The sequence below is a fragment of the Salvelinus sp. IW2-2015 genome, linkage group LG11 (genome assembly GCF_002910315.2).
Source record: "Salvelinus sp. IW2-2015 linkage group LG11, ASM291031v2, whole genome shotgun sequence".
In the NCBI taxonomy this organism is placed as follows: domain Eukaryota; kingdom Metazoa; phylum Chordata; class Actinopteri; order Salmoniformes; family Salmonidae; genus Salvelinus; species Salvelinus sp. IW2-2015.
Genome location: NC_036851.1, coordinates 39,428,144 through 39,455,869, shown reverse-complemented (window position 1 = coordinate 39,455,869; position 27,726 = coordinate 39,428,144). Strand labels below are relative to the sequence as shown.

At 41.8% G+C, this 27,726-nt stretch overlaps 3 protein-coding genes across 3 annotated transcripts in view; 2 read left to right on the top strand and 1 right to left on the bottom strand.

Annotated features, from left to right (window-relative positions):
- Nucleotides 1-2,202, top strand: zgc:153675 (transmembrane protein 263). The gene is made up of 3 exons (XM_023997042.2): nucleotides 1-291; nucleotides 1,135-1,219; nucleotides 1,771-2,202. Exons 1-3 carry the CDS (start codon nucleotides 283-285, stop codon nucleotides 2,076-2,078), a joined length of 402 nt encoding a protein of 133 aa, XP_023852810.1. The 5' UTR covers nucleotides 1-282; the 3' UTR covers nucleotides 2,079-2,202.
- Nucleotides 2,203-4,259: 2,057 nt separating this feature from the next.
- LOC111970357 (cryptochrome-1-like) lies at nucleotides 4,260-16,875 on the bottom strand. Its single transcript, XM_070445723.1, has 14 exons — nucleotides 16,641-16,875; nucleotides 14,605-14,776; nucleotides 12,651-12,759; nucleotides 10,795-10,937; nucleotides 10,516-10,700; nucleotides 10,304-10,403; nucleotides 10,083-10,221; nucleotides 7,922-8,233; nucleotides 7,583-7,734; nucleotides 7,153-7,355; nucleotides 6,884-6,997; nucleotides 6,634-6,727; nucleotides 5,903-6,125; nucleotides 4,260-5,445 (listed from the first exon to the last, which is right to left on the bottom strand). The coding sequence occupies exons 2-14, from the start codon at nucleotides 14,760-14,762 to the stop codon at nucleotides 5,401-5,403; spliced, it is 1,977 nt and encodes a 658-aa protein (XP_070301824.1). The 5' UTR covers nucleotides 14,763-14,776; nucleotides 16,641-16,875; the 3' UTR covers nucleotides 4,260-5,400.
- A 637-nt stretch (nucleotides 16,876-17,512) lies between these two features.
- Nucleotides 17,513-27,726, top strand: part of LOC111970355 (retinoblastoma-binding protein 5-like) — a 22,912-nt gene continuing 12,698 nt past the window's right edge. Inside the window, 11 exon segments of the mRNA XM_023997040.3 lie at nucleotides 17,513-17,622; nucleotides 18,588-18,613; nucleotides 21,506-21,678; nucleotides 21,884-22,024; nucleotides 22,369-22,531; nucleotides 22,718-22,827; nucleotides 23,016-23,135; nucleotides 23,409-23,509; nucleotides 23,512-23,561; nucleotides 23,763-23,830; nucleotides 23,968-23,971. Coding sequence (XP_023852808.1) covers nucleotides 17,604-17,622; nucleotides 18,588-18,613; nucleotides 21,506-21,678; nucleotides 21,884-22,024; nucleotides 22,369-22,531; nucleotides 22,718-22,827; nucleotides 23,016-23,135; nucleotides 23,409-23,509; nucleotides 23,512-23,561; nucleotides 23,763-23,830; nucleotides 23,968-23,971 — 975 coding nt within the window. The 5' untranslated portion in view covers nucleotides 17,513-17,603.

The following is a 27,726-nucleotide window of genomic DNA, read 5'->3' as shown; positions in this document are numbered from 1 at the left end:
AGAACCAACAAGATAAAAATTATACTTTTTTTTAGGAAAAGTTTGAAGCCTCGCAAGTACGATTATACGTGTGTTGAAATAGAGGGCAGGGCGTTATTAGTAAAGAGCAGATTTTAATATATATTTTTTAACAACAGTAAGAACTCGGAGGCGGAACATTGCGATAGTATTTCTCAAGGAGACAAACGAGCGCACCAGTTATTCTTTGTCCCAGGTGCGTTTTTTTGTTGTTGAAGACGTAGCATTCCCTTCTGCAAGCGGCCATCGGAAAGTACTGGAAACATGGTGAAGGTAAGGATTTGTCTGGCCTATTATATCGATTTCATTTTCACAATGCATTCCTATGTGTTTCGACAAGTAAAGTGATACTGCATATAGATTGGGGTATGATAAAACCATTGCGTACGAACGAAATGCCAAACCGAATTGATTAGATCCAGAGTGATGCACAGCTATTCGTTTTACACAACAGGTTAAAAAACCAAAAATAAATATAGTAAAAACGAGATATATCCCAAATGAATGACGTTTTGCTTTTCGTTATCCACTTTTRGTGAGTGTTATTCACTCAGCGCAGCATATGTATTCCAAACAGAGAAGAGCTTTCACGACGGGGTAACTTTTTAAGACCCTTGTTTTTAAAAACCTGTAGCTTGGCTCTGTCTTTATTTTTCTTTGATGAACAAAGGGGCATTAATCTACACATAACAACCAAGGATTATAGCCTATGGTTTTACAACAAGAGCAAGAACTTTTAAGATCAACAAGCACAGGTTTTTAACATTGTTTGCTTGACGGGCCCCGTCAAATTGAACGTTTTGCGCAAGAAAGKCACAATAATAGCCTTTCTAATATGCTGTTACTTAACCTACGTATTATGCACGTAGAACGTTTTTCATGGCTGCTCAGTAGGCCTACAGGGTAAAGCCTGAACGCACCCCCAACGTGGCAGCGAACATTTTTTGTACACCTATATTTCTATTGAGAAATGTATTTCCAAGTGAGTTTGATTATACTCTTTTGACTTTACCTGCGGATATGTTGCCTAATGCTTATAGGGCTAGTGGTGGTTTAACAACTTCTAAGATATACTACTTGTATTTTTTTATTTTATTTTTATTTTTCCTGTGTCAGAAGGTGAATGCCACCCCAGAGCCCCAGCCTGAAGGTTGTCTCATTGGAGAAGAACTGGAGCCCACTGAAAATGACCCCACATCAGGTAACTAGGCACAGAACACATCAACAGTGCACTCTGCATTGCACAATCTTTCTCTGCTGCATCACCCTTGGTGGGCATTTTTAAAGTGCCAGTTTGTCAAGGGACCCTTTAATCATCTGGGATATGGTGCAATTCAGGGTAAAGGGTTGGCTGTTGCTATTTAAGCAACTTGAGAGATGTATCAAGGGAATATGTTTGTTTGTGCAAGAGGAAGGGTAAGGGTTGTACTGCGTGTCAGTCTATCTTGTGGAAAGATTTCTCAGTAAGTGCATTATGTAGAATACCTCAAAGTATTGACYTATGTTGCTATTGTTTAACAATATGATCCAATGTGTGTAGGTATACGCCTATTTCTAAAAAGCAGCCTCTTGAGTGCCTATATCCAAGCACAACCTGTTTTCTGTCTGGTCTCTCACACTCTGGCAATTGTCAGTCTCATAAATATGACATGTGGTCCTCTCTTTCTTGCTCTCTGGTCTGTCTCTTTCTGAAACTCTACCGAGGTGTTTTTTTTGTGTTTGGTCTTTCTAAAAGCTATCTCTTTCTTCTAGATAAGGGAAAGGATGAAGGGAAGGAGCACCCCGTGGCACAGCCAGGCATGATCTGGCGGGTTGGGGGTGGCCTGTTCAGCGCCAGTAAAACGATGGTGGGCGCCACGGTAGGAGGAGTCGCTTGGCTGGGTGGGAAGAGTCTGGAGTACACCAAATCAGCAGTCACCTCTGTCCCCTCGATGGGCGTTGGCCTGGTGAAAGGGGTTGCCGGGGGCGTGTCATCGATTGCCGGGGGCGTGTCGTCGGTGGGTTCCACTGTAGCCAGCAAAGTTCCGTTCAGATCCAAGACTAAGGACAAGGCAGAGTGAGGAGGAGATGATGATGGACACAACACACAATGCATTGCCCCCCCCGACTGAGCCATAAGAGGATGTGATGAGTTGAGACAAAGCTAGTCACCGTGTTTTCAAAGTTGAATGGACATTTATTTTTCTTCTGTTTGTACAGCACATTCACTAAGTTAGGGAACTTGTTCAGTAGTGCCTTCTGTAGCCTCCCCTTTTCCTGTGTATTTTTTTTAATTTTTTTATTTTTTTTGTTATGTTCTCAGTCGGTAACCATGTTTTTATGCAAGTAAAGTCGTATCGTATAAACATTTTTAAATCACGACAGCTGTGATGGAAACAGGTAGTTTTGGTAACTTGCTATTTAACGCAACTGTTATTCTGACAACTATGGGTAGWTGAAAATGCGAAGAAACATATTGAACTTGAGATTTTCATTCGGTACATGAGTATTTAAGCGAAAAAGTACATTTTGTGTGCACTACGTCATCACGCACTAACTTATCTGCAACAAGTATGTTTGGTGGAAACACCATTGGTGGGAAAAAGCGTGTTTTCTTTATTTGAATATTCACATGAAAATCTGTCGCTAATTGGATGGAAACGTAGCTGGTGTTGAGGGAGATTCCTGTTATTCAGGGCGGGGGTCACATACGTCCCTTTCTCTGCTGTCCTTACCGACCCCACCCCCCCCTCCGTTTGCCCTCAACACAATTTCGCTGTGCAATGTGTACAGGGGCTTGTCATCCAATACAACATGGGCCCCTGAAGCCTTAAGACATTGTCTAGCAGTTTGAGACAGACATGCTAAGCTGGGTTCTTCTCCAACCAACTAAAGCCTGGTTTATGATGTGCTGGTATTTTTGTTTGATCTTCTGTGAGCGCTGTCCTAACACAGAACATTGCTCGTTTCAAAATGCTACAGTGAACGTGTTGAAGGTATAGCTGTTTGGGACTTCTGAAAAGAGTTTGATAGCATTTACAAAACAAGAGTTGGAGGTGGTATGATTTCAAGAGAGACAATAGCCCTGTTAGGTTGCGGTGGTGGCATAATGATATGATAGCTTTAACCTTGGTTTTTCAATTGATTCATATATGAACTGGAAATGTCATCAATTTTATATATAAAAATATATATTTATTGATGAAGGGCTAGTTTCTCTACTGCCTGTCTGTTTTGGCCCCTTTTTTATGTTTGTGAACATTTCTATGGAAACTCAGCATTTCAATGCAACATTTTGGGTTTGTTTGTCTGCATTCTGCCATGACTGGGCTGTTGCTGGTAGAGAATGCTGATGTTAATGTCTTGTATGTTTACTTTCTGACATAGTATTAAAGTGTCATAGGGAAGTTTAACTTTGCCTCTGTGTCTTATTCACAACTTGATGTACCTTGTGGTTTCAAGTCAAAGGCTGCCCAAATCTGTTCTTTTGCTAAATTATTGGTCAAGGAACTAAGCAGACCAGACCCAGCTGCTACTGCATTGGTGCCTATGGGAGAGCCACACAGTTAAACAGACCATTTTTGTTCAATGGTAAACTGCCTGAGTAGGACATCTTCATTTATCCACTGTCTTTGGTACCACATCACTAGATGAGGGTAGTCCATTGGGAACTGCATTTCTCTAATGGCATCATACTCTTGTTTGTGTAATGTCTATGTTGCCATGTTGAAAGTGAGTGTTGCTGATCCTCAAGGGTCTGAGTGTTCGGGTCAATATGGAGTACTATTATTAGCGTGGGTGCCAGACTGTTGCTGCATGACACAGCACTACATCACTGGACAAGACAACAGGTTGACTAGTCTATAGCTCAAACTTACAGGCAACCAGCCAGACAAGATATAGAATCCTCTCAACAGTTATTTTTAATGCTCTACATGTACCAAAAGGAGATGTGCTAAATGACCACTTATGTCTATTTCAACAAGCTGCTGATAAACCAATGGTATCTTGTATGTTATGTCTCAGGCAGGGATGTTTACAGACGCTTGCCTGCTCCATATCCTTGGTGTCAGTCTGGAACCAAGATGGTCTCTCTTCAAGTCAACTATTTCCAAACACAGAAGCAGATGAGAATGAGTGCCCCAGCTAAATGATTGTAATTACCAATATCTCTTATGAAATAATTAATCAAATGTTGCAAATTCCTAAACAAATTAAAATACCCTTAGAAATCGGACAAGATGGAACCACACATTTAAAAGTTAAGTGTACAGAGAGTTGTTTCAACCATTTAATTTCAGTTGAAATAGAATAGTCTACATAGACGAGCAGAGAGAGGTATACTGTATATACATTATTTGAACATGTATATCAAGGCAATTTTTTGGTAATTCTGTAAAAACAAAAGCAGCCATACACAGTGCCAGAGGGAAAACAAAAATGTACAAAAGCAACATACTGTTATTTATGGAAACATATAACCTGCATGATACCAGTCAACATACACTAGCATTTTCAAACTGAATATTGACGTCCTGCCTGCTGGTCACTGATATTACATTTGAGGGAGTTGACATTACACTATGGAAAACAGTATAAAGGAATGTAATGGTAATACATCTTTCAGAATCTGGTGAATCTAAGAACGTTTTCCAACGGCGGTGTCTCCAACAGACTGCTGGATAGATGGAACATTACTGCTGTGTGTCTAATACTGTCTAGTATAGGACACTGGTCTACCAACAGAAGTAACACTGACCTCGTTTTGACACTTCATATTCTATACCCAGAATAGCATTCATTCTTCACCCTCCATTTTAGCAGAAACTAGAAACATGTTGGGAAAATAACACATGAACAGCCATATGCTATTACACACACTTTCGCTACAGAGAGCAGCTGGTTTGATCTGACCAATTCGCTTGCTGTGATCCTCAGGGTGAGAGGTCAAAGGTAAACACTAGAGGTAATGGGTGATCCGGATCTAAATATCATGTCTCCTGTGAAATGGTTATATTATTCGTCTGTCTGCTCTGTCAGAATAAGTCCAGATGGAATTTGTCTTCAGGCTATCAGGCTGTTTCACACATACAGTACAGAAGTAAAGCTACAGTCTAACAGTCTTACTGACATATTTACATCATCAGTCATGTTCAACCTAGGTGAGGAATTTAGTCCTAACCTTGGGCTCCCAAAATTAGATTACAATAAATCCAAACTGATTTCAATTTTTTTTCAAATTGAAATAATACATTTGAGATCACAAATCTGAAAAGTAAGACTCAGGGACTTTCATGTCACATCTCATACAGGAACAGAGGCTTTTCCTTGATACAAAAATGTAAAATATTTAAACATCTATGTACAGTATGTATAATAATATCCATCTATGACGGCAGCAGCTTATGAAGACACAGCCATCCTCTCATCCTGCTGACACGTAGTCTTCTGAAACACAGAACAAAGGAAACATTATTATTATGCTTTACTAAGTAAATACCAGATAGGTTTACAGTATCACAATGCAGAATCCCTGAAACAGAGTAAAATAAATAAATATATTTTTTAAAWGCCTAAACTTTTCCCCCTACTAGCTCTGACTTTGCTGATAGCTACATTATTGAGGAGAAATGTACTTACTATGACTGAGATATGTGGTTGTTCCACCTAGCTATTTTAAGATGAATGCACAAACTGTAAGTCTCTCTGGATAAGAGCGTCTGCTAAATGACTAAAATGTAACATGTAAATGTTGAGTCAGTTATACTATGCTCCAAAAAGTCTAACTTCATGAACTCAGAAACATGAATATTATGATTTTTTTGTAACTTATCGATCCCCCCCAGGTACATTACATTCTGTTTTCTACAGTCTATGTTAACACACACATTGACCCCTGACTTACCTGTTTATTGTGTCGCTGCACCTTGAAGGCGTAAGACAGAGAGTCGTTGTCTCCGGCCACTTCCGGTTCCAACTCCCGTCTACTCTTCCTAGACCTGCACCCGGCCCCGCCCCGGACCAGATAACCTGGATACTGAGGCACAGCAAAGTCATGGGCACATCCTGTCCGACAGAGTTCCTGATTGGACGATTGGGCCTGTTCTGTGTGCGCCATTCCACAGCCTGCAGTGACAAAGAGAAAAACAGAAATAGACACATAAAAATTTCCTCCTGAACATAATACTGTAAGTGACTGTTGTGTCTAGTCTGATATGATATACTGTCTCTAGTTTGATATGATATAACGTGTTGAGTCTGATATGATATACTGTCTCTAGTCTGATATGATATCCCGTGTCTAGTCTGATATGATATCCCGTGTCTAGTCTGATATGATATCCCGTGTCTAGTCTGATATGATAATCCCGTGTCTAGTCTGATATATATCCCGTGTCTAGTCTGATTATGATATCCCGTGTCTAGTCTGATATGATATCCCGTGTCTAGTCTGATATGATATACCGTTTGTCGTTGTATCCCAGTGTCTTCCCTTGATATGGGAAAAAAAAATAAATTCCCCCCGTGTCCTAGTCTGATATGATATCCCGTGTCTAGTCTGATATGATATCCCGTGTCTAGTCTGATATGATATCCCGTGTCTAGTCTGATATGATATACCGTGTCTAATTTTACTCAGTGTATATCGGTCCAGGTCGTGGTCTAACTCCCCTGGGTCCCATCTGCTCCTCACCGTTCATTATTACACTTCTGTTTTCTCTACCACGGCCTGGATAGAGGAGAAGAGAGGGGGAGGAGGAAAGGAGAGTGGGAGAGGAGGGGAGGGTGAGAGGAGAGTAGAGGAGGAGGAGTTAGAGTGTGCTCACTTTGCAGTCATGGTGTGATAACAACAGTAAAGGTGTTTTAGGCCATGGTCCTTGCTCACCATGATGGCTGTTGGTCCCGCTGTGTTTTCTACCAGTAGAGGGCGAGGTCAGCGGCTTGACCGCATTCACATTCAGACCCTCAATAGGACTGTTTGGCACAGCAGCTAGTAAGCCTATCAGAAGAGAGACAAGTAATAATGAGCAGGTGTGAGAAAGAGAGAGATAGCGACACAGAGAGAAGGAGACAGACAGAAAGCAAGAGAGAGATAGAGAGAAAGAAAGAGAGAGAGAGAACAATACAAAGAGAGGGAGGGAGAAAAATACTTACAGATTCCTGTGTATCTGGACAGCTGCTGGTAGATTTGTCTCATCCTCTCTATGTTGAATCGGCTGGCCTCTGCATGGTTCACCATAGGTTTGGGGTAGTCCACGCCGACCACACACCTGGCCGCCGACTGCACCTCTATGGGGGCGTTCCAAGGGTCGTAGATGTACTTGTCTGGCATGTCTTTCAGGACAGGTAAGTATCGCCTGCAAGCAGAAGAAGAAATTAAAACAGCGCATCGTCACAAATGCCAGAGGAGTTGGTTCAGCACCACACAGACAGCAGTCAGACAGACTTACAGAACAGCCTTGCTAATGTATGACTTGTTAAAGCAGATACTTGGATACTTTATGCATTGATACTTTGTGTGTGTGCATGTTGTGTGTGTGTGTGCATGTTGTTTGTGTGTGTGCGTGAATTTAGATATACCAACCTGATGAAGTCTCCTTCTGGATCTATTTTTCGTCCGAAGCCCACAGGACAGTAGCAGTGGAAGAACTGCTGGAAGAAGGAACTGCAGGAGTGACACAGCCAGCTGCCTGCATTCACACTCCAGTCTGCATCCAGGAGCAGCTCCTCAAACACCTGACAGACAGGTAAACATAGTCAGATACACAGAACAACAACACACAGTCATTCACYCATAATGTCTCTACAGTTTTCTTCCTCCCCCTTCCCTCTCTCTCTTCTTTCATCCCTTCCTCCAAGCTAATCTACATGTCTTCTCTCCTCCAACCCTTATCTCCCTCCCTCCCTCCACCCTCCTCATTACCTTCATCCCCTCCTCCCAGCTGATCCACAGGTCTCCTCTGGTGAGGAAGCAAGCCACAGAGTGTCTGGCCAGGTGGTGGATCCATCCTTCCTGCCTCAGCTGGGTCATAATGGCGTCGATCCAGGGGAAGCCCGTCTTGGCCTCGGCCCACTTGGCCAGCGCCTCTGCGTTGCGGTCCCAGGGGATGCGGATACAGATGGGGTTGCCCTCCATCTTGTCGAAACGAGGGTTGTTAGTGGCAGCTGTATAGAAGAACTCACGCCACAGCAGCTTGTCGTAGAGGGAGATGGGAGGACTGTTGTTCGTCTTCACCTGAGGTGAGGACAGAGAAGAGAAATATAACACAAGAAAAAAATAGAAACAACCTTGCGTGATAGTTGTGATCATTGTGAGTTGGGGTTAGTGTTCAGTAGTGATAGTTGTGATCATTGTGAGTTGGGGTTAGTGTTCAGTAGTGATAGTAATGAGTGAATCATTGTGAGTTTGGGGTTAGTGTTCAGTAGTGATAGCTGTGATCATTGGTGAGTTGGGGTTAGTGTTCAGTAGTGAATAGCTGTGATCATTGTGAGTTGGCGGTTAGTGTTCAGTAGTGATAGCTGTGATCATTGTGAGTTGGGGTTAGTGTTCAGTAGTGATAGTTGTGATCATTGTGAGTTGGGTTAGTGTTCAGTAGTGATAGTTGTGATCATGTGAGTTGGGGTTAGTGTTCAGTAGTGATAGTTGTGATCATTGTGAGTTGGGGTTAGTGTTCAGTAGTGAACAGTTGTGATCATTGTGAGTTGGGGTTAGTGTTCAGTAGTGAAGTTGTGATCATTGTGAGTTGGGGTTAGTGTTCAGTAGTGATTAGTTGTGATCATTGTGAGTTGGGGTTAGTGTTCAGTAGTGATAGTTGTGATCATTGTGAGTTGGGGTTAGTGTTCAGTAGTGATAGCTGTGATCATTGTGAGTTGGGGTTAGTGTTTCAGTAGTGATAGCTGTGATCATTGTGAGTTGGGGTTAGTGTTCAGTAGTGATAGCTGTGTCATTGTGAGTTGGGGTTAGTGTTCAGTAGTGATAGTTGTGATCATTGTGAGTTGGGGTTAGTGTTCAGATTGTGATCATTGTGAGTTGGGGTAGTGTTCAGTAGTGATAGCTGTGATCATTGTGAGTTGGGGTTAGTGTTCAGTAGTGATAGCTGTGATCATATGCGAGTTGGGGTTAGTGTTCAGTAGTGATAGCTGTGATCATTGCGAGTTGGGGTTAGTGTTCAGTAGTGATAGCTTGTGATCATTGCGAGTTGGGGTTAGTGTTATGAGTAAGTGATAGCTGTGATCATTGTGAGTTGGGGTTAGTGTTCAGTAGTGATAGTTGTGATCATTGTGAGTTGGGGTTAGTGTTCAGTAGTGATAGCTGTGATCATTGTGGTTGGGGTTAGTGTTCAGTAGTGATAGTTGTGATCATTGTGAGTTGGGTTAGTGTTCAGTAGTGATAGTTGTGATCATTGTGGAGTTGGGGTTAGTGTTCAGTAGTGATAGCTGTGATCATTGTGATTGGGTTAGTGTTCAGTAGTGACAGTTGTGATCATTGTGAGTTGGGGTTAGATGTTCAGTAGTGACAGTTGTGATCATTGTGAGTTGGGGTTAGTGTTCAGTAGTGATAGTTGTGATATTGTGAGTTGGGGTTAGTGTTCAGTAGTGATAGTTGTGATCATTGTGAGTTGGGGTTAGTGTTCAGTAGTGATAGTTGTGATCATTGTGAGTTGGGGTTAGTGTTCAGTAGTGACAGTTGTGATCATTGTGAGTTGGGGTAGTGTTCAGTAGTGACAGTTGTGATCATTGTGAGTTGGGGTTAGTGTTCAGTAGTGACAGTTGTGATCATTGTGAGTCGGGGTTAGTGTTCAGTATGTGATAGCTGTGATCATTGTAGTTGGGGCTAGTGTTCAGTAGTGATAGCTGTGATCATTGTGAGTTGGGGTTAGTGTTCAGTAGTGATAGTTGTGATCATTGTGAGTTGGGGTTAGTGTTCAGGTAGTGATAGTTGTGATCATTGTAGTTGGGGTTAGTGTTCGTAGTGATAGTTGTGATCAATGTGAGTTGGGGTTAGTGTTCAGTAGTGATAGTTGTGATCGTTGTGAGTTGGGGTTAGTGTTCAGTAGTGATAGCTGTGTGTGTATGTACACTACCTCCTTGTAGAGCTCTGCCAGTTTGCTGTAGAAGAGTCGACAGGACAGACATCCAAAGCGGAGGTAGGGGCTGAGACCCAGAGGACTGGGGAGCAGGGGGCTGGCGGTCTTCCTGGGACGCTCAAAATTCACCTGCCATTTTCTGGAGAGAGAGAAAGGTTTAATATATAATACATATATGATATAAAACATAAGTCTGAGTCTGTGTGTGTGTGTTACGTACTGTGGAGAGGTCAGGTCTAAGTTGTTTTTCTACCCTGGTGAGAGCTTCACTCTCTCCTCCAGGCCACACAGCTGGAGCCAAGCCCTCAGTGTCAAAGCCTGGGGAGGGAAACAGGCACATAGCATGTTTAGACACTTGCAGTAAAAGTATTGAGAAAATGTGTTTTTCACAAGTATGGATTTCAATGGGAACAATTGTGAAGTGTCTTACCCAGCTCCTCCAGTAGGGGCACTCCATACTTGTCCGTGTGGTTGTCTGAGACGGGGGTGACACATCGACCCATGCTGGCCTGGGACAGAGCCTCTACTGGGGAGTCCGGGGGCAGCATGGAGCCCACCAACATCTGGAAACGCTTGAAGGTGAGAGGAGGGTGACCCCCGTTCAGCTCCATGATCCTACAGAGAGAAGAGGAGGAGGAGAGGGTTTCAATTCAGGGCTCGGTTTAATCCAAGCCTCCATGTGAAAATGTCATCCGGGTGTCCCACTCACTTGTCCAGGTCGTAGAGTGTGTGTGAGGTCCTGCTGACCACCTCCACTCCAGCCTCTGTGGCCAGCTTCCTAATGGCTGCATCCCTCTCCTTACCGAATGGCTCAGAGTCACACTCAAACGTCAGCTGAGAGATGTTCCAGTCCTGAGAGGAGAGGACACAGAAAACACTGATACAGTAAGGTGTATACAGTTGAAGTAAGAAGTTTACATACACTTAGGTTGGAGTCATTAAAACTTGTTTTTCAACCACTTCAAATGTATTGTTAACAAACTATACTTTTGGCAAGTCGCTTAGGACATCTACTTTGTGTAATTTTTCCAATAATTGTTTACAGACAGATTATTTCACTTATAATTCACTGTATCACAATTCCAGTAGGTCAGAAGTTTACATACACTAAGTTGACTGTGCCTTCAAACAGCTTGGAAAATTCCAGAAAATTATGTCATGGCTTTAGAAGCTTCTGATAGGTTAATTGACATCATTTGAGTCAATTGTAGGAGTACCTGTGGATGTATTTCAAGGCCTACCTTCAAACTCAGTGCCTCTTTGCTTGACATCATGGGAAAATCAAAAGAAATCAGCTAAGACCTCAGAAAGATAATTGTAGACCTCCACAAGTCTGGTTCATCCTTGAGAGCAATTTCCAAACACCTGAAGGTACCACGTTCATCTGTACAAACAATAGTACGCAAGTATTAACACCATGGGACCACGCAGCCGTCATACCGCTCAGGAAGGAGACGCATTCTGTCTCCTAGAGATGAACGTACTTTGGTGCGAAAAGTGGAAATCAATCCCAGATCAACAGCAAAGGACCTTGTGAAGATGCTGGAGGAAACAGGTACAAAAGTATCTATATCCACAGTAAAACGAGTAACCTGAAACGCCGCTCAGCAAGGAAGAATCCACTACTCCAAAACCGCCATGAAAAAGCCAGACTACAGTTTGCAACTGCACATGGGGACAAAGAGCGTACTTTTTGGAGAAATGTCCTCTGGTCTGATGAAACAAAAATAGAACTGTTTGGCCATAATGACAATCGTTATGTTTGGAAGGAAAAGGAGGATGCTTGCAAGCCGAAGAACACCATCCCAACCGTGAAGCACGGAGGTGGCAGCATCATGTTGTGGGGGTGCTTTGCTGCAGGAGGGACTGGAGCACTTCACAAAATAGATGGCATCATGAGGCAGGAAAATTATGTGGATATATTGAAGCAACATCTCAAGACATCAGTCAGGAAGTTAAAGCTTGGTTGCAAATGTGTCTTCCAAATGGACAATGACCCCAAGCATACTTCCAAACTTGTGGCAAATTGGCTTAAGGACAACAAAGTCAAGGTATTGGAGTGGCCATCACAAAGCCCTGACCTCAATCCTTTAGAAAATTTGTGGGCAGAACTGAAAAAGCGTGTGCGAGCAAGGAGGCCGACAAAACCTGACTCAGTTACACCAGCTCTGTCAGGAGGAATGGGCCAAAATTCACCCAACTTATTGTGGGAAGCTTGTGGAAGACTACCTGAAACGTTTGACCCAAGTTAAACAATTTAAAGGCAATGCTAGCAAATACTAATTGGGTGTATGTAAACTTCTGACCCACTAGGAATGTGATGAAAGAAATAAAAGCTGAAATAAATCATTCTTAAAATAAAGTGGTGATCCTAACTGACCTAAGACAAGGAATTTTTTACGAGGATTAAATGTCAGGAATTGTGAAAAACTGAGTTTAAATGTATTTGGCTAAGGTGTATGTAAACTTCCGACTTCAACTGTATTTGCTGTCTCTGGTTTGAGGGTTTGGGTGAGGGGAGAGAGTATGGGTGAGGGGAAGACTGTAGGGGTGATGGGGTCTCACCTTAAAGAGTCGGGGGAAGATGTTGGCCGGCTGGCCTCGGATCACAAATAGACGGGAGTTGAGCTTCTGGAGGCTTGCGTCTAGATCTTCCAGACACTGCAGCAGGAACCTGAAACACAGGAGTGGGAGGACAACCGTCACTATATGGCCATGCAGGAGAGGACACTGCTTTAAGGGCATTCTCACAGTGTGAAGAGACTCATGTTTGTGAGTTAAACCTGACACCATGTATGATTGAATAAAACCCTAATAAGTCCAACTAAATAATACATTATTTAGAATGAAGAACATGGTTGTGGGCCAGGATATAAATAAAAACTCTAAATTACTTTCCAAGAAGCAGACTGGTGCCCTTTGACCATAATTAATATTAAGATGGTGATCGTATATACAGTATAACAGTGCAGGTTTCTGGCACAACCTGCATGACTGTAGGCCACCACAAGAGAGAGCGGTCTACAACAGAAACAGCCTAACACACAGAGGCCACTCACACCTTCACAACAAGCATGATTTCACAAAAACATTTGCCTTTTCGCATTTACCTTTCAAGCATTTATGGCCATTGAGGCACAGATTCTGGCACAGATTCAGTCCTTACTGTTGCAGCAGTAATATTTGGAATGAAACTGTGCAACGGTTAACATGGTTCAGTGATCAGTGTGGTATCCCAAATGACTGATTGGCCCAAAACTCTGATCCTGCTGCCACAGAACAGCCCCCTGAGAGGAGAGCAGCAGGTGGTACATGGTGTGTGTGTGTATGTGTGTGTCTAGTGTGTTTGTGCAGAGTAAACACCTGAACACCTTTGAAGGCAATAAACAAGCTGTGGAGATAGCAGGCCTACATAGGGTTATCTGGGCTATCTGCCTGTCGATTCACACGTTTTCCAGATCAAATAAAATTCTAATAAAAAAGAGAAAAAAGTATAGTTGTGGACAAATTGACTTTGTCCTCAATTTAAAAGATGGCTAATCCAGCTACAGATCTGAGGGCCACTGCTGCATCCTGCTGCTTGAGCGCTTTTAAAGATCCAGCTAGGCCGCTCCACCACAGCACAGCCTGCTGTAAAGTCGGTCATCCCAATAGCAACCACTAACTCAGGAAACTTAACTCTCTATTGGCCCACTAACCTGTCCCCCTGCCTGGAAGATGCCATTTTACAGGCCTTGGTTCTAGCCTCGTTGGTTTTGGATGCCAGAAAAAATGCCCCAGAGAGGACTTAATAATTTGTACAGAAAGTGAAAATATTGTCCGTTTCTATTACACTAAGAATGCTCTCTTAACCGTGTCTGGAAGAGAGAAGATGTTGCTTTTGCCTGCCATTCATTCAATTAGGCCTAGTAGTAGTTATTCTATCTACTGAGATAAAATAATCAAGGAATAAGCACCACTACTTTTTAAAATACGAAATAACCTGGCAAATAATTGGAGAATACGCAAACATAGAATCCACTAACTTTCAATACAGAAGACAATGCTGTTAACACTACTTTTATCTTCAAAGCAGACAGAATTACAATATAGACCTACTTCTGCAATCCTGCTCTGCTGGGCCTATACAACTACCTGATCTATGGATGTCAAGATCCAGGCCTTCCACTGGCACATCTGATCACTCCATAGCCTACTTCTGTTTTCTCTAGCTTGGCCAGATAGTGGCAACCGTCTAATGGGAGCTGTTCTGAGAACCACTAGATCACTACAACTAACTACTATAACATCTGGTATGGGTCAATAAATTGGACTTCCAATTCACTTCTTGAATTGAAATGGAACAGACCACAATCCTGCCTACAACATCAACTTTGTAATACACTGAACAACACTGTTAAATAGTTAACACTGTAATACCACAATCAGAGCATACACAATGCATTTATGTCTACTGGGACAATATAATCTTATTGATTTGTTGGTTGATAGATGAATAGATAAGTTAGTTGTGCCTCACCTCCACCGGTTGACCCCCAGGTTGGAGGAGCCAGCGAACCAGGGGTCCAGGAAGTAGACACAGCGCACCGTGTCTGAATCCCGCACCGCCTCCAGCAGAGCTGGGTTGTCATGGAGACGCAGTCCTTTCCGGAACCAGTGGATGGAGTTCTTGGACATATTTGAAACAGGGACTAAAAAAAAATAGGGATTTTTAAAAATGTTTAGAAGCCCCGTATGTGCCATTGTGCAGGTTTTCCCAAACTCGGTCCTGTCACCATGGGTGCACATTTTGTTTTTAGCCCTAGCACTACACAGCTGATTCAAATCATCAAAGCTTGATAATGAGTTGGTTGTTTGAATCAGCTGTGTAGTACTTCGGGAAAAAACGAAACATGCCAACCAGGACCAAGTTCGGGAAACCCTGCTATAGAGAACGGTTCACCTAAAAAATAAAAAAAAAGCAAGTTATATATTTTTTGGTGCAAGTTATACTACATCTTTAAAGAGATGTAGTATAGAGAACTGTTAATTAAACACACTGGAATAGAGCTTGCCATCTTGTAGTCCAAAGAAATGGAAATTAATTACCTCTGTTTCATTCAGCTATTTCTATGAGTGAAATGAATGGGGAAGAATGGGGTTTTGGAACAAATTCTGAAAATAAGGTCTGAGATTAGTTAACACAGGCTTAGGATATTTTATAAGTTTTGTTCTATCAGTCAGTTAACATTACATTTATGAATTATGAAGCCTTTATGTACTTTATATTCTTATTTTGATTATGTAAATGCTTAAAAATTCACAAAAAGTGACATTAGCTGATGAAGATTATCACATAGAGCTAAACATAAGATCTCTTAAGCCTGTGTTTACCACATACCTTATTTTCGGCAGTTATCCAAAAACCCTACAATAACCCCATTCACTTCCCTGTTGGCTTTGGCCAAGGAGACATGGCAGAGTTAGTGCCTACAAAAAGACACCATTACTATTGCTCTCTATTATGATTTATAATATTCATATTACACTATTTAATGCAATGCACTGTTCAATATTCACACTGTAATGATTATGAACATTTACATGTTCAGGTGAAAGTAGCAGACTAAACTAAACTCCACGATTTAAGATGTAGTTGAGTGTGGGAGGACTGGAGCTCCAACGTCACAGTTTTTTAAATAAAAAAGACTACTGATTTCAGCACCCAAAGAATACCTCACAATTGCACACAACATTGTTCTGTGTAAATAAATGCAGGTTATTCTTTGGGTGCTGAAATTATGATATATATATATTTTGTTTTTATCAATTCGCCCACACTAGTCGCAACTCCAACGTAAATCGTGGAGTTGAGTTTAATCGGCTAAGTGAAAGTGGACTTTAGTCAGAAATAATGTAAAATGCTTGCAATGCTCACAGCACTTCCATTTGTCTTCAATTACAATATTTTCATATTTCTGTGACATGTATATAACATAATACTGTATACATTACAATACATTTATATGATGTATACAGTCAAATGGGACTGAAACAAATATGGTCATCCAAAATAGTTTAGTTTCCTTCTACTCACTAAAAATAATAATTACCAAAAAAAACACATATTTTTGGAGACAAATCAAACAAAAATATTATATTCCAAAAATAAAGCAATATTTTGTTATCGGCAGGCATGAAGAAAATGCAATAAATTTCGTTTCTCGATTTTTGAATAAACAGACGTTATATCACACAGATACAGGGCCGTTTAGAGCACTTCACAATGTAGGTCAATCTGGTGACCATAACAGCTAGACTGTTACAGCATCTGACCACAGCATCATTCGCATTATATACATGGCATACCTGCACACAAATTGTTCAGAAAACTCAGACACACTTAAACACATTCTATACCTAATCCAAGGAAAGATCACTTTTTTGTTAATTGGCAATGCACAGCCTCAGAAGCGGGTCAATTACACTTAACTTATGTAAGTGTAATACATGTTCCCCTACTTTACAACGAATACAGCTAATACGTTATGATAACCAATAATCGCAAAAATGTACCTGTAATGTGTACTCAAGGATGTCTCTTATGTAATTGCCGTTGACAGTGTCGTTAAATCCCACGGGTGGTCTCTCAAAATGTAAATTAAACTGTCTAGGGTTTTCTTTCCAGGGTACAGTTCTTCCAGTGCAATAAATKGTTTCATAACTGTTCTAGCTACAGCGCATGCTCAATATTCCAGTGATCAACACATGATATAGAAAATATATGAATAGATATGATGTCTGTTTCAAACCACAGTACCTTTACTGTCTAGTCTAAAAATCTATTCTCCCAGCGACACGCCCCAAAAAGCTACAAATTAACCACCTTGAAAAAAGACGTATCCAATTGGTGGATTTCCAAGTTACGCAGTGGGCATGAACTCACGTTTCTGTGGCATGGCTCCGGAACACTTTGTGCAATATTTAGAGGCTTTTGGTGCACTACATATGATTTTTTTGGTGAAGTTTTCATTATGTGTTGAGCATTTTTATTTGACATGTAATACCTATATTTCGATAATCTGAAACCCCGCCCTGTTTTTATGTGTAACGTGTGATTGGTTACTTTGGGAGAGACCCGGATGATCACTGATGGTAACATTTTTGAGTCCACTGGAAGCAATTATGGCTCAAAGTAGCGTGATGGCTTGCTAAAAACATGGGCACAAGCGCAACTGTGTCGGTCTTGATGGTGGGTGTTGGGTATAACGTTAATTTATTCAAATTTTCAATGAGTAGATTAAATCATGCGTACACAAATCTAAGTAACAATAATTAAACGAAAACACCCCAGTATCGACAAGTGAATCCATTCCTCATTGATTTTTGTTTAGGCAGTTTCAGCATCGCTTTGTTTGGGGTCCTTCGTTAGGTAGGCACCAGTCGCGGTCTTGTTAACAGTAGAGCTACGAAGCAGTGTTTTGAATACATCAACTTGACTGTTTATTTTGATATTCGTGGTATCAAAATTGTTCAGCGATGAATTTAGAGTTGCTCGGTAATGATCATTTAACATTCTTAAATAATTGATTGGGCGCAAAAGCGCACGTAAACGAGGATACCGTAATCAGGCAGCAATACTAGCTAACGTTAGTAAGTAACGAACGCTAGCTTGTTCGCTACTAGCCCTCAAGAAACAATAAGAAGCAGTGAATAGTTAAACTAAATGTCCCTAGTGTTAATCGTACATTGAGGCACAAGGTGAAATCATACAACAAATAGTACGAAACGACTATACGTTAGCCAATGAATGAACGATCTGCGTATGTGAGGAACTGTCACTGCAGTTAGAAGGATAAACAGTAGCTTGATAGTCTATTTACTCTGCAGCCTGCGGATTGTGCTGGCCTATTTCAGTCAGTGATCTTGAATCTGTTGTTTTAGCATAACGGCTTGCGATACGGTTTAGAAACCTTTGGAACTTAACTAATATGAGCGATAATCTTTCCAGTTCAAAATATACACTTACTGTACGCATTTGCACACTGCTGTGTATCTTTTGCATTTGAAAAATGATCACTGACATAAAAGGAACGTTTAAATGTTTCCATAAGCGAGATATTACAGTTTAGACAGAGCGTTTGGGTGATTTCCCTCACATGGCGGATATGTTCCTAAATAGAGATAATGCCTCGATCACACCAACAGTGTCATTGTACAGACAGTGTCATTGTACACAATGGTACTCGGCATCATCTGGATATGTGTACCAAAGGTTCAACATTCACCTTCTACTACCATTTCTGCCAAGCCGTCTACACATACAGTTTGATACATACTTTCGATAAATCCAAGTTATGCACCAGACAACGCAATGCTGCAAGGCAAACGCAGCGTTCCATTGGAAATAAAGTACTTCTGGTATGATCGTGGCGTAATACACCAGCGTTACCGTCTGAATGGGCAAACCTAGGCATTACTGTACATGAATGGGCTAACCATATTCTTTGTTTTCTACTACAGAGTCGTTCGGGCAGAACTATCCAGAGGTAGGCCATTCTTGTTCTAATGTTACCTGTAACTTGTCAACACATCTCTCCCTCACATGCCCCATTCCTCACAGTGAATGTTTATGCCTTCTCCCTCACAGTGAATGGTTATGCGTGTATGTTCATTCTAGTTATCAGAGTAGAACATAGCCAAGCAGTGCTCAAACCTTAGGAGGCATAACAGACGGTCCATTGAAAATATGACCCAAAAATTGTCAACCAAATTTTACTTATTGATACTAACGTAATTCTCGATTTGGAAGGCACTGGTGTCTTAGACTATTTTTTATATTTGCCGGTAGAACCCCGATAACAAAAAATATTCTGAAAGATTTTACATCCACTTTTTGCACTGGCTTAGTTCTCTTACCATTGTAGCTGCCAGACATCTTACATTCCCCAACATCTTTGCTGGAATTAGTTATTTCTAGGCGCCATGGCCACATCATGATGATAGCAGCTTGTCACACATCGATCTACACACATGCTAGAGGCATTTCTCACTTGGTACAAATGTCTTTCTGAATATTTCCTCTTCGGAGTTCCACCTGCAACTAGAAACATTTGTTTTCCTAAATTTTCCAAATCAGGAATGAAGAAAGTACTATTCTGCAGTGGAGCAGGTTGAGAGCTTAAAGTTCCTTGGTGTCCACATCACCAACAAATTAACATGGTCCAAGCACGCCATGACAGTTGTGAAGCGTGCACAACAAAATCTATTCCCCCTCAGACTGAAAAGAGTTGGCATGGGTCCTCAGATCCTCAAAAGGTTCTACAACTGCACCATCGAGAGCATCCTGACGGTTGCATCACTGCCTGCTATGGCAACTGCTCGGCCTCCGACCGACCGTAACACGGAACCCTAAACCGGCAGCGCGCGTGCGCTATCGTGCATAAATGTATTTTGTCCCTCTACACCAAACGCGATCACGACACGCAGGTTAAAAATATAAAAACAAACTCTGAACCAATTACATTAACTTGGGGACAGGTCGAAAAGCATTAAACATGTATGGCAATTTAGGTAGTTAGCTTACACTTGCTAGCTAATTTGTCCTATTTAGCAAGCTTGCTGTTGTTAGCTAATTTGTCCTGGGATATAAACATTGAGTTGTTATTTTTTCTGAAATGCACAAGGTCTGCTACTCCAACAATTAATCCACACATAAAACGGTCAACCGAATCGTTTCTAGTCATCTCTCCTCCTTCCAGGCTTTTTCATCTTTGAACTTATGGTGATTGGCATCTACACTTTTACCACGACAACCGGCAAAACATTTCGTCTTTCAATCACCCACGTGGGTATAACCAATGAGGAGATGGCACGTGGGTATCTGCCTCTATAAACCAATGAGGAGATGGGAGAGGCAGGACTTTCAGCGCGATCTGAAAATAGAAAGGAGTTCTATTTTAGCCCTTGGCAACGCAGACARTCGTTGGCGCGCACGAGCAGTGTGGGTGCAGTAATTGAATAACATGGATTTCTACATTTATTTTGCGACATTCACGCACGCGACGTGTCCGGTCTGGTCGGCATGTCACTACAGAGGGTAGTGCGAACGGCCCAGTACATRACTGGGGGCAAGCTTCCTGCCATCCAGGACGTCTATACCAGGCGGTGTCAGAGGAAGGCCCTAAAATTTGTCAAAGGTTCCAGCCACCCTAGTCATAGGCTGTTCTCTCTCCAGCCACACGGCAAGCGGTACCGGAGCGCCAAGTCTAGGTCCAAGAGGCTTCTAAACAGCTTCTATCCCCAAGCCGTAAGACTCCTGAACATCTAGTCAAATGGCTACCCAGACTATTTGCATTGTCCCTCCTCCCCACTCTCTGTTGTCATCTATGCGTAGTCACTTTAATTAGCTCTACCTATATGTACATACTACCTCAACTAACCGGTGCCCCCCTGTCTATATTGTTATTTTTTACTGCTGCTCTTTAATTACTTGTTATTTTCTCTTATCCATATTTTTTGAAACTGCACTGTTGGTTCGGGGCTCGAAAGTAAGCATTTCACTGTAAGGTCTACCTACACCTGTTGTATTCGGTGCATGTGACTAATACAATTTGATTTGAAGTTAAAGGTATAATCCACCCCAAACCACTAATTCCTATGAGGTAGCTACACAATAATAGCAAAGTCAATTTCAGCATGTGAAGTAACTAGCTAGCTGTAAAGTCGCGGTAACAAACTGCACTATCAATTCAGGAGTTTATCTCACCGAGTTCAACTTGCAGTTCTCTACCCAGAGTGAGTGCAAGAGTACTTTGCTGTGGCAACAACGGCCCTTTCCCACGTTACCGACAGACAGACAGACACAGGGCTCATTGCGAGATGGTACTTGAAGGAGAAACTGAGTTGAATAATTTGGTACACTGTTGAGCACATCTCAGTGAAATATATACATTGTCATGACGATATAAATAGATGGATGTGTTATAGACAAGTTTGCCCATACCAGTTATTGGCTGATTTGGCGATCTGGAGTTCAGGTAATTGTTTTAAAAGTGTTATGAAATGTGATAGGGAATAATTGCACTATCTCCATTGACGAGAACCATGTAACTTTAGCTAGCTATGATGCGTTCCTACACGATTTTCTAATTTCACAGATGGACCACTTAGAAGTTAAATAATGGGGACAATTTTTATTGAACATAGGCTTTCACCAAATTGACAGGAGTTTCATGATTTTTATTTTTGGGAGTGGATTATCCCTTGAAGGTTGGTTGATTTTTTTTTTTACCGTATTGTCAATGGACTGTCTGCTCGACCACAAGCTTTAGCTATGCACAGGAGGTTCGAGCACAATTTGGCTAAGTAGAATATCGATATACCAATCTGTATGTGTGTTGTTTGTGAGTGTCTTGACATGGTTGCTGTCTCATTGGCAGGAGGCAGATGGCACTCTGGACTGTATCAGTATGGCTCTCACGTGCACTTTTAACCGCTGGGGCACGCTTCTGGCGGTGGGGTGCAACGACGGACGCATCGTCATTTGGGACTTCCTGACAAGGGGCATCGCCAAGATTATCAGTGCTCACATCCATCCAGTCTGCTCACTATGGTGAGAAAACAAACTATGGCCACAAGAAAGTAAAAACACCGGCAAGCACACCGTTCAGAATCCGCAAACCATGTTTATATATGCTCAAATGTTCTTCTTGTATTTTGTCATAAACCATCATTTCGTTCCAGAGCCCTTGTCAAGGGGTGTATTGACTGTGGTTCTGAATCTTAACCTCCCTTAATGTTTCCCTGTGTGTCTGCAGTTGGAGTCGAGATGGGCACAAGCTGGTGAGTGCGTCGACAGATAACATAGTGTCCCTGTGGGACGTCCTGACTGGAGACTGTGACCAAAGGTTCCGCTTCCCCTCGCCCATCCTAAAATTGCAGTACCACCCCAGAGACTTGTGAGTATATATCTATATCTACCTCGTCCTATACCTCAGCCCAGTCTTATCCTTTCTAACTAATTCCTAACCTCATCCATCAAACTACAGTTAGTAGTACCGTCCCCACCCACCTGGGAGTATATATCTATACCCCAGCTCAGTATATACCTCCACCTTAGCTCAGCCTACACCTCAGCCTCTTATGCTTCCTAACTGATTGTCACTCCTAACCTCAACCCATCAAACTACAGTACCACTCAACAGACCTTTGAGTATCTGTATGGAATAATGGAATACTTGTATGGAAAAATATGGAAAGCACCCCTTGATTTCGCAACCTGTCCCCTCCCATTGTGTTTCAGGGACAAGGTCCTGGTGTGTCCTATGAAGTCTGCCCCGGTACTGCTGACGCTGTCAGACTCTAAACATGTGGTTCTGCCCGTGGATGACGACTCTGACCTGAACGTGGTGGCGGCCTTCGACCGGCGGGGGGAGTACATCTACACCGGCAACGCCAAGGGAAAGGTCAGAGGTCACCAGGGGCTGGGGCAATGGGCACAGTTTAGATTTGAAACCTTGTTTATTTATTTGTGAATCATACATACTCATTTTGTCATTATTTTTCTATTTAGCACTTTATAAACAATATATAGCTTGTGTATGTGTGTGTTGGTGTGTGTGCTGATTGTTTTCATTGATATAACCTTGCAGATTTTGGTGCTGAACACTAACACACAGGATCTGGTGGCATCGTTTCGGGTTACGACAGGGACCAGCAACACTACAGCCATCAAGTCCATAGAGTTTGCACGAAAGGGCAGGTGAGAGGACTGACAGTGACCTAATTTGTGTGTGTTTGGGAAGGCTGAAAAGGCGGTAGGACTCTAATGATAGTGTGGGAATTAATTCTGGTGTTTAGAAGGCAGTTGTGGGCCGTTAATGGAGAATATTTAGAAGTTTCATCAATAGACCGATCATGATCCATTCTCTCTTCTTCTCCTTCCTCCAGTTGTTTCCTCATCAACACAGCAGACAGAATCATCAGGGTGTATGACGGGAGGGAGATTCTCACCTGTGGGAGAGATGGGGAGCCAGAGCCCATGCAGAAACTACAGGACCTGGTCAACAGGTACACACACACCGCCGCTGATAATGGCTGACCCTGGGCGTGACCCCAGTCTCAGAGGGTGTCTCAGGGGGAGTTGGGATATGCCAAAAACACATTTCACGCATGCGTATAATAGAAAACAGGACAAATATGAACACCACACACACACACACACACACACACACACACACACACACCTTCATGGCGCATACAAACCACACACATGCACACTTTGATACATCTCTCTCCTCTTCTCTTCCCTCTCTCCTCCCCTCTCCTCCCATCTCTCTGAAGAACACCGTGGAAGCGATGTTGTTTCTCTGGGGATGGGGAGTACATCGTGGCTGGTTCAGCCCGGCAGCATGCTCTGTACATCTGGGAGAAAAGCATCGGTAACTGGTGAAGATCCTCCATGGAACCAGAGGAGAACTACTGCTGGATGTGGCTGTAAGGAACCCCAAACCCCTTTCTTTCTCACCCTCACCCCCTTGGTTTTTCTCTGGAGATATTCTCTCTTTTTTGCCTTGTTTCAGGGGGGGAAATCATTTTTGGAATTGTCTTTAGACTAACAGAATGAATAGTAACTCATTGTGCTGATGAACTTTGACCTGACTCTGTGCTGACCTATGAACCCTGACCTCTCTTCAGTGGCACCCTGTGCGGCCAATCATCGCCTCCATTTCCAGCGGAGTGGTGTCCATCTGGCTCAGAACCAAGTGGTGAGTGACAGATAAACACAGGTTTGACCTGAGTTCTATACCTGGATCTGGTCTGGGTGCTGGACTGGTCTTTTTGCTAATGGCTAGGTCTTGAGATTGAGTGATTCCACTGCCTTTGTAAGGCAATGATGAAGGGTGGTTCCATGCCAGCATAGCCCAAAAATATTTTTGGTATGTCACATTGTTCGGCTATTTTCACATAAAAACTTCATTGGGAGAAAGGATGTTTGATATGCTTTTTACATTTGTAACACAAACCATTTTTGACAAAATCATGATGAAAATGGCAAATTTAGGAACTTTTTAGATCTTTAACCTTTCTGAACCACCCATCCGGTACCGGGATAATGTCATCAGCAACGCTGAATAGCATAGCGCCACAGTCCAAATAATATACTAAAAAATATTTATAATCATCAATCACAAGTGAAATATACCAAAACACAGCTTTAGCTTGTTGTAATCCACCCTATGGTGTCAGATTTTGAAAAATATATTTTACAGCGAAAGAAATCCAAGCTTTTGTGAGTGTAGTTTTCAATGCTACATCAGCTAACCCCAAATTAGCATAGTCACGAAAGTGTGAAAAACAATACAATTCATCGCTTACCTTAGATAATCTTCTAACGTTTCCACTCACGAGACTCCCAGTTACACAACAAATGTTCTTTTTGTTCGATAAACATTACTTTTATCACAAAAAAACGCCATTTGGGTTGTGCGTCATGATGAAAAAAACGACAGCCTCATTCCGGTCCTGAAAGGAAGATGAAAATTTCCAAACGTATCAGATTAAAAAATATTACTACAAATATTTATAATCATGCAATCACAAGTGAAATATACCAAAACACAGTTTAGCTTGTTGTTAATCCACCTATCGTGTCAGATTTTGAAAATATATTTTACAGCGAAAGAAATCCAAGCTTTTGTGAGTGTAGCTTTCTATGCTATAACAGTTTAGCCTTATATTAGCTTGGCTAGCATGGTCACGAAAGTAAGAAAAGCAATCAAATTAATCGCTTACCTTTGATAATCTTCGGATGGTTCCACTCACGAGACTCCCAGTTACACAACAAATGTTATTTTCTTTCGATAAATTTACTTTTATCACAAAACACCGCCATTTGGTTTGCGCAATATTTTACGGAAACATAAGCCGTGTTCCGTTCGACAAATCCCCAAAAGTATCCGAAATGGTTGTAGAAACATTCCAAATGTTTTTTATAATCAAACCTCAGGTTGTCTTTAACAAACATAATCGATAATATTTCAACCGGAGCGTAACCTATTCAATAAGAGAGAAAAAGAAAATGGAGAGCCCCTCTCTCGCGCGCAGGAAATATTCGAAGGACACCTGACCTCTTTTGAAACATCTCGCTCATTTTTCAAAATAAAAGCCTGAAACTATGTCTAAAGCCTGGTCACAGCCTGAGGAAGCCATTGGAAAAATAATCTGGTTGATACCCCTTTAAATGGAGGTTAGACCGGCCAGGAAACAAAGTATATATATATATTTTTTTAATATCACTTCCGGGTTACTTTTTCTCACGATTTCGCTTGCAGAATAAATATTATTTTTCTCACAGACAACATTTTGACAGTTTTGGAAACTTTGGAGTGTTTTCTATCCTAATCTATAAATTATATGCATATTCTACGATCTGGGCCAGAGAAAATTTCCGTTTACGTTGGGTACGTATTTTGATTTTTTTTTAAATAATTCTGACCCCTAGTGCTAAGAGGCTTGCAGTTGCGTCACAAATCAGCTACCAGCCGCACCAAGCGCCATGTTGGAAGACCAAAAAAAATAGTTGGGGTACAGGTAATACATTTTATTCAATGGTGCTTGGCAAAGCAGAGATGACAAAATACTTTTTGTTTCACCCATACATGAATATTATTAAAGTACAGTATGTTTATAATATCATGAACAAGTTTTTTATATATCCCAAATTTCATTTTCTATATTCATACGTTTTAAAGGGAACTTTTGTTATGGCAACAAGGTGAAGGTGCCCTCCTCAAATGGCACAACAGAATCTTTCAGATTGACCGAAGCACAGCATATAGCAACCATCCCGTAGGGATTGAGGGATGTCTCCTTTAATATCTGGGAAAGGACTAAGTAGTAGAAGTAGATGCTGCTGTAGCGTTGCTCATCTTCACGGTGGGAATCCAGTCGACATGGTGTCTTGATAAAGGTCAACTGGTGAACCTATAGTAGTACATCAACAAATGAAAGCAAACCTGATGTTAGAATATCACTTCTTCAGGTCACCTATACCACCAGGGCTCTTAATAGATGCTTCCTATTTAATTCATTCAGGTGTTTAGTGTCACATAAAGATGACATTTATTGTCGGGCTTGAACAATGAATATACGATAACCACTGGAGTTTTTTGGGACAATAATGTTCTCCAAGCTATATGGATGTCATATTGTACAATTTGTCTCCCCTTTTCATGGTCATGGCTAGAAAGGATCCAGCTTCCGTCAAATGAACATCATATTTGACATTTCGTAACAGATTATGAGAATTAGGTTAGGAAACAGGTTAACTAAAATGAACWAAAATTACTTTTGACAAAAGCTGAATCCTTTTAGCCAGGACTCCTTTTTTATAGGTCTAGATTACATGGTTGCATTCAAGACAAGGTCGTTTTTATTGATCTATTGTCAGTAGAGTAGGCCTAGACTACCATCCTATAAAAAATGATTCTGCTAATTTCTCCAGTCATATAAAGTGTAGTAGAATTGCATGAAATGTTTATCAAAGGCCACATTTTTCCTTTGGAAAGGAAACGGCTCTGATATAGCCTATAAACCTATGCCACTACACGCTTAATAGCCTAAATTAGCACTATCATATCTAGTCATAACATGAGGAAAAGTAGGCTTACATTTGTCTGCAGTTGCGATGAGGCATGCAGTCCTTTGTCATAAAGGACTGCATGCCTAAGACCGAGTGTAAGGCACTGCATCTCAGTGCTAGAGGCGTCACTACAGACCCTGGTTCGATTCCAGGCGGAATCGCAACCGGCAGTGATTGGGAGTCCCATAGGGCAGCACACAATTTGGCCCAGCGTCGTCCAGGTTTGGCAGTGGTATGGCTGTCATTGTAAATAAGGATTTGTTCTTAGCTGACTTGCCTAGTTAAATAAAATGAAAAATTGCTTCCCCAAAACTTTAAACTCACGCAACACATGCTAATTGCTAGACTACAAGCTATCTACCTAGCTAATTTTGGCTAACTTAGTGTTGCTGTTAACACCTAGCATAACAGCTAAACTAAACTCGAAATCGTTCAGACTTGATTTACCAGTGAGGAAATGATCGTAGCAGACCCGTTACTGACATCTGTCTGGGTTTAGGTCTTAACGGGCAAAAAGGTTTCTTCGCTTTTCTGACTGTTCGTGGGTCTTCTCTTGGTGTCACCAATGGTGCTTCATGATTGCGGGGATCTGTAAACATATTTCCTCCCCCCCGTTGTCTTTCCTGCCTTGTTAGAGCAGACAGATACTCTACAGAAAATGACCGTAGTAATGAATCAACTCGTTTTTGGCACTGTTATCATGCAGTTTGGGGTAGCCACTCGGCTGTTGTCAGAAGAATTAATGCGGTGGTCTTCCAACATGGCCGCCAAGAGGTGTCGTACGTCACCTGCAAGCCCTCTATACATGCCCCCTGTAAGACCCAATGATCCGTGAACCGTACATGATACAGTCATCAACTTGGTGTCATTATACTCCTAATGGTGTGCTCTAAAATATGGAGTATCAGTACATAGAGGCTAGGATATGCATATTATTAGTAGATTTGGATAGAAAACACTCGGAAGTTTCTAAAACTGTTTGAATGATGTCTGTGAGTATAACAGAACTCATATGGC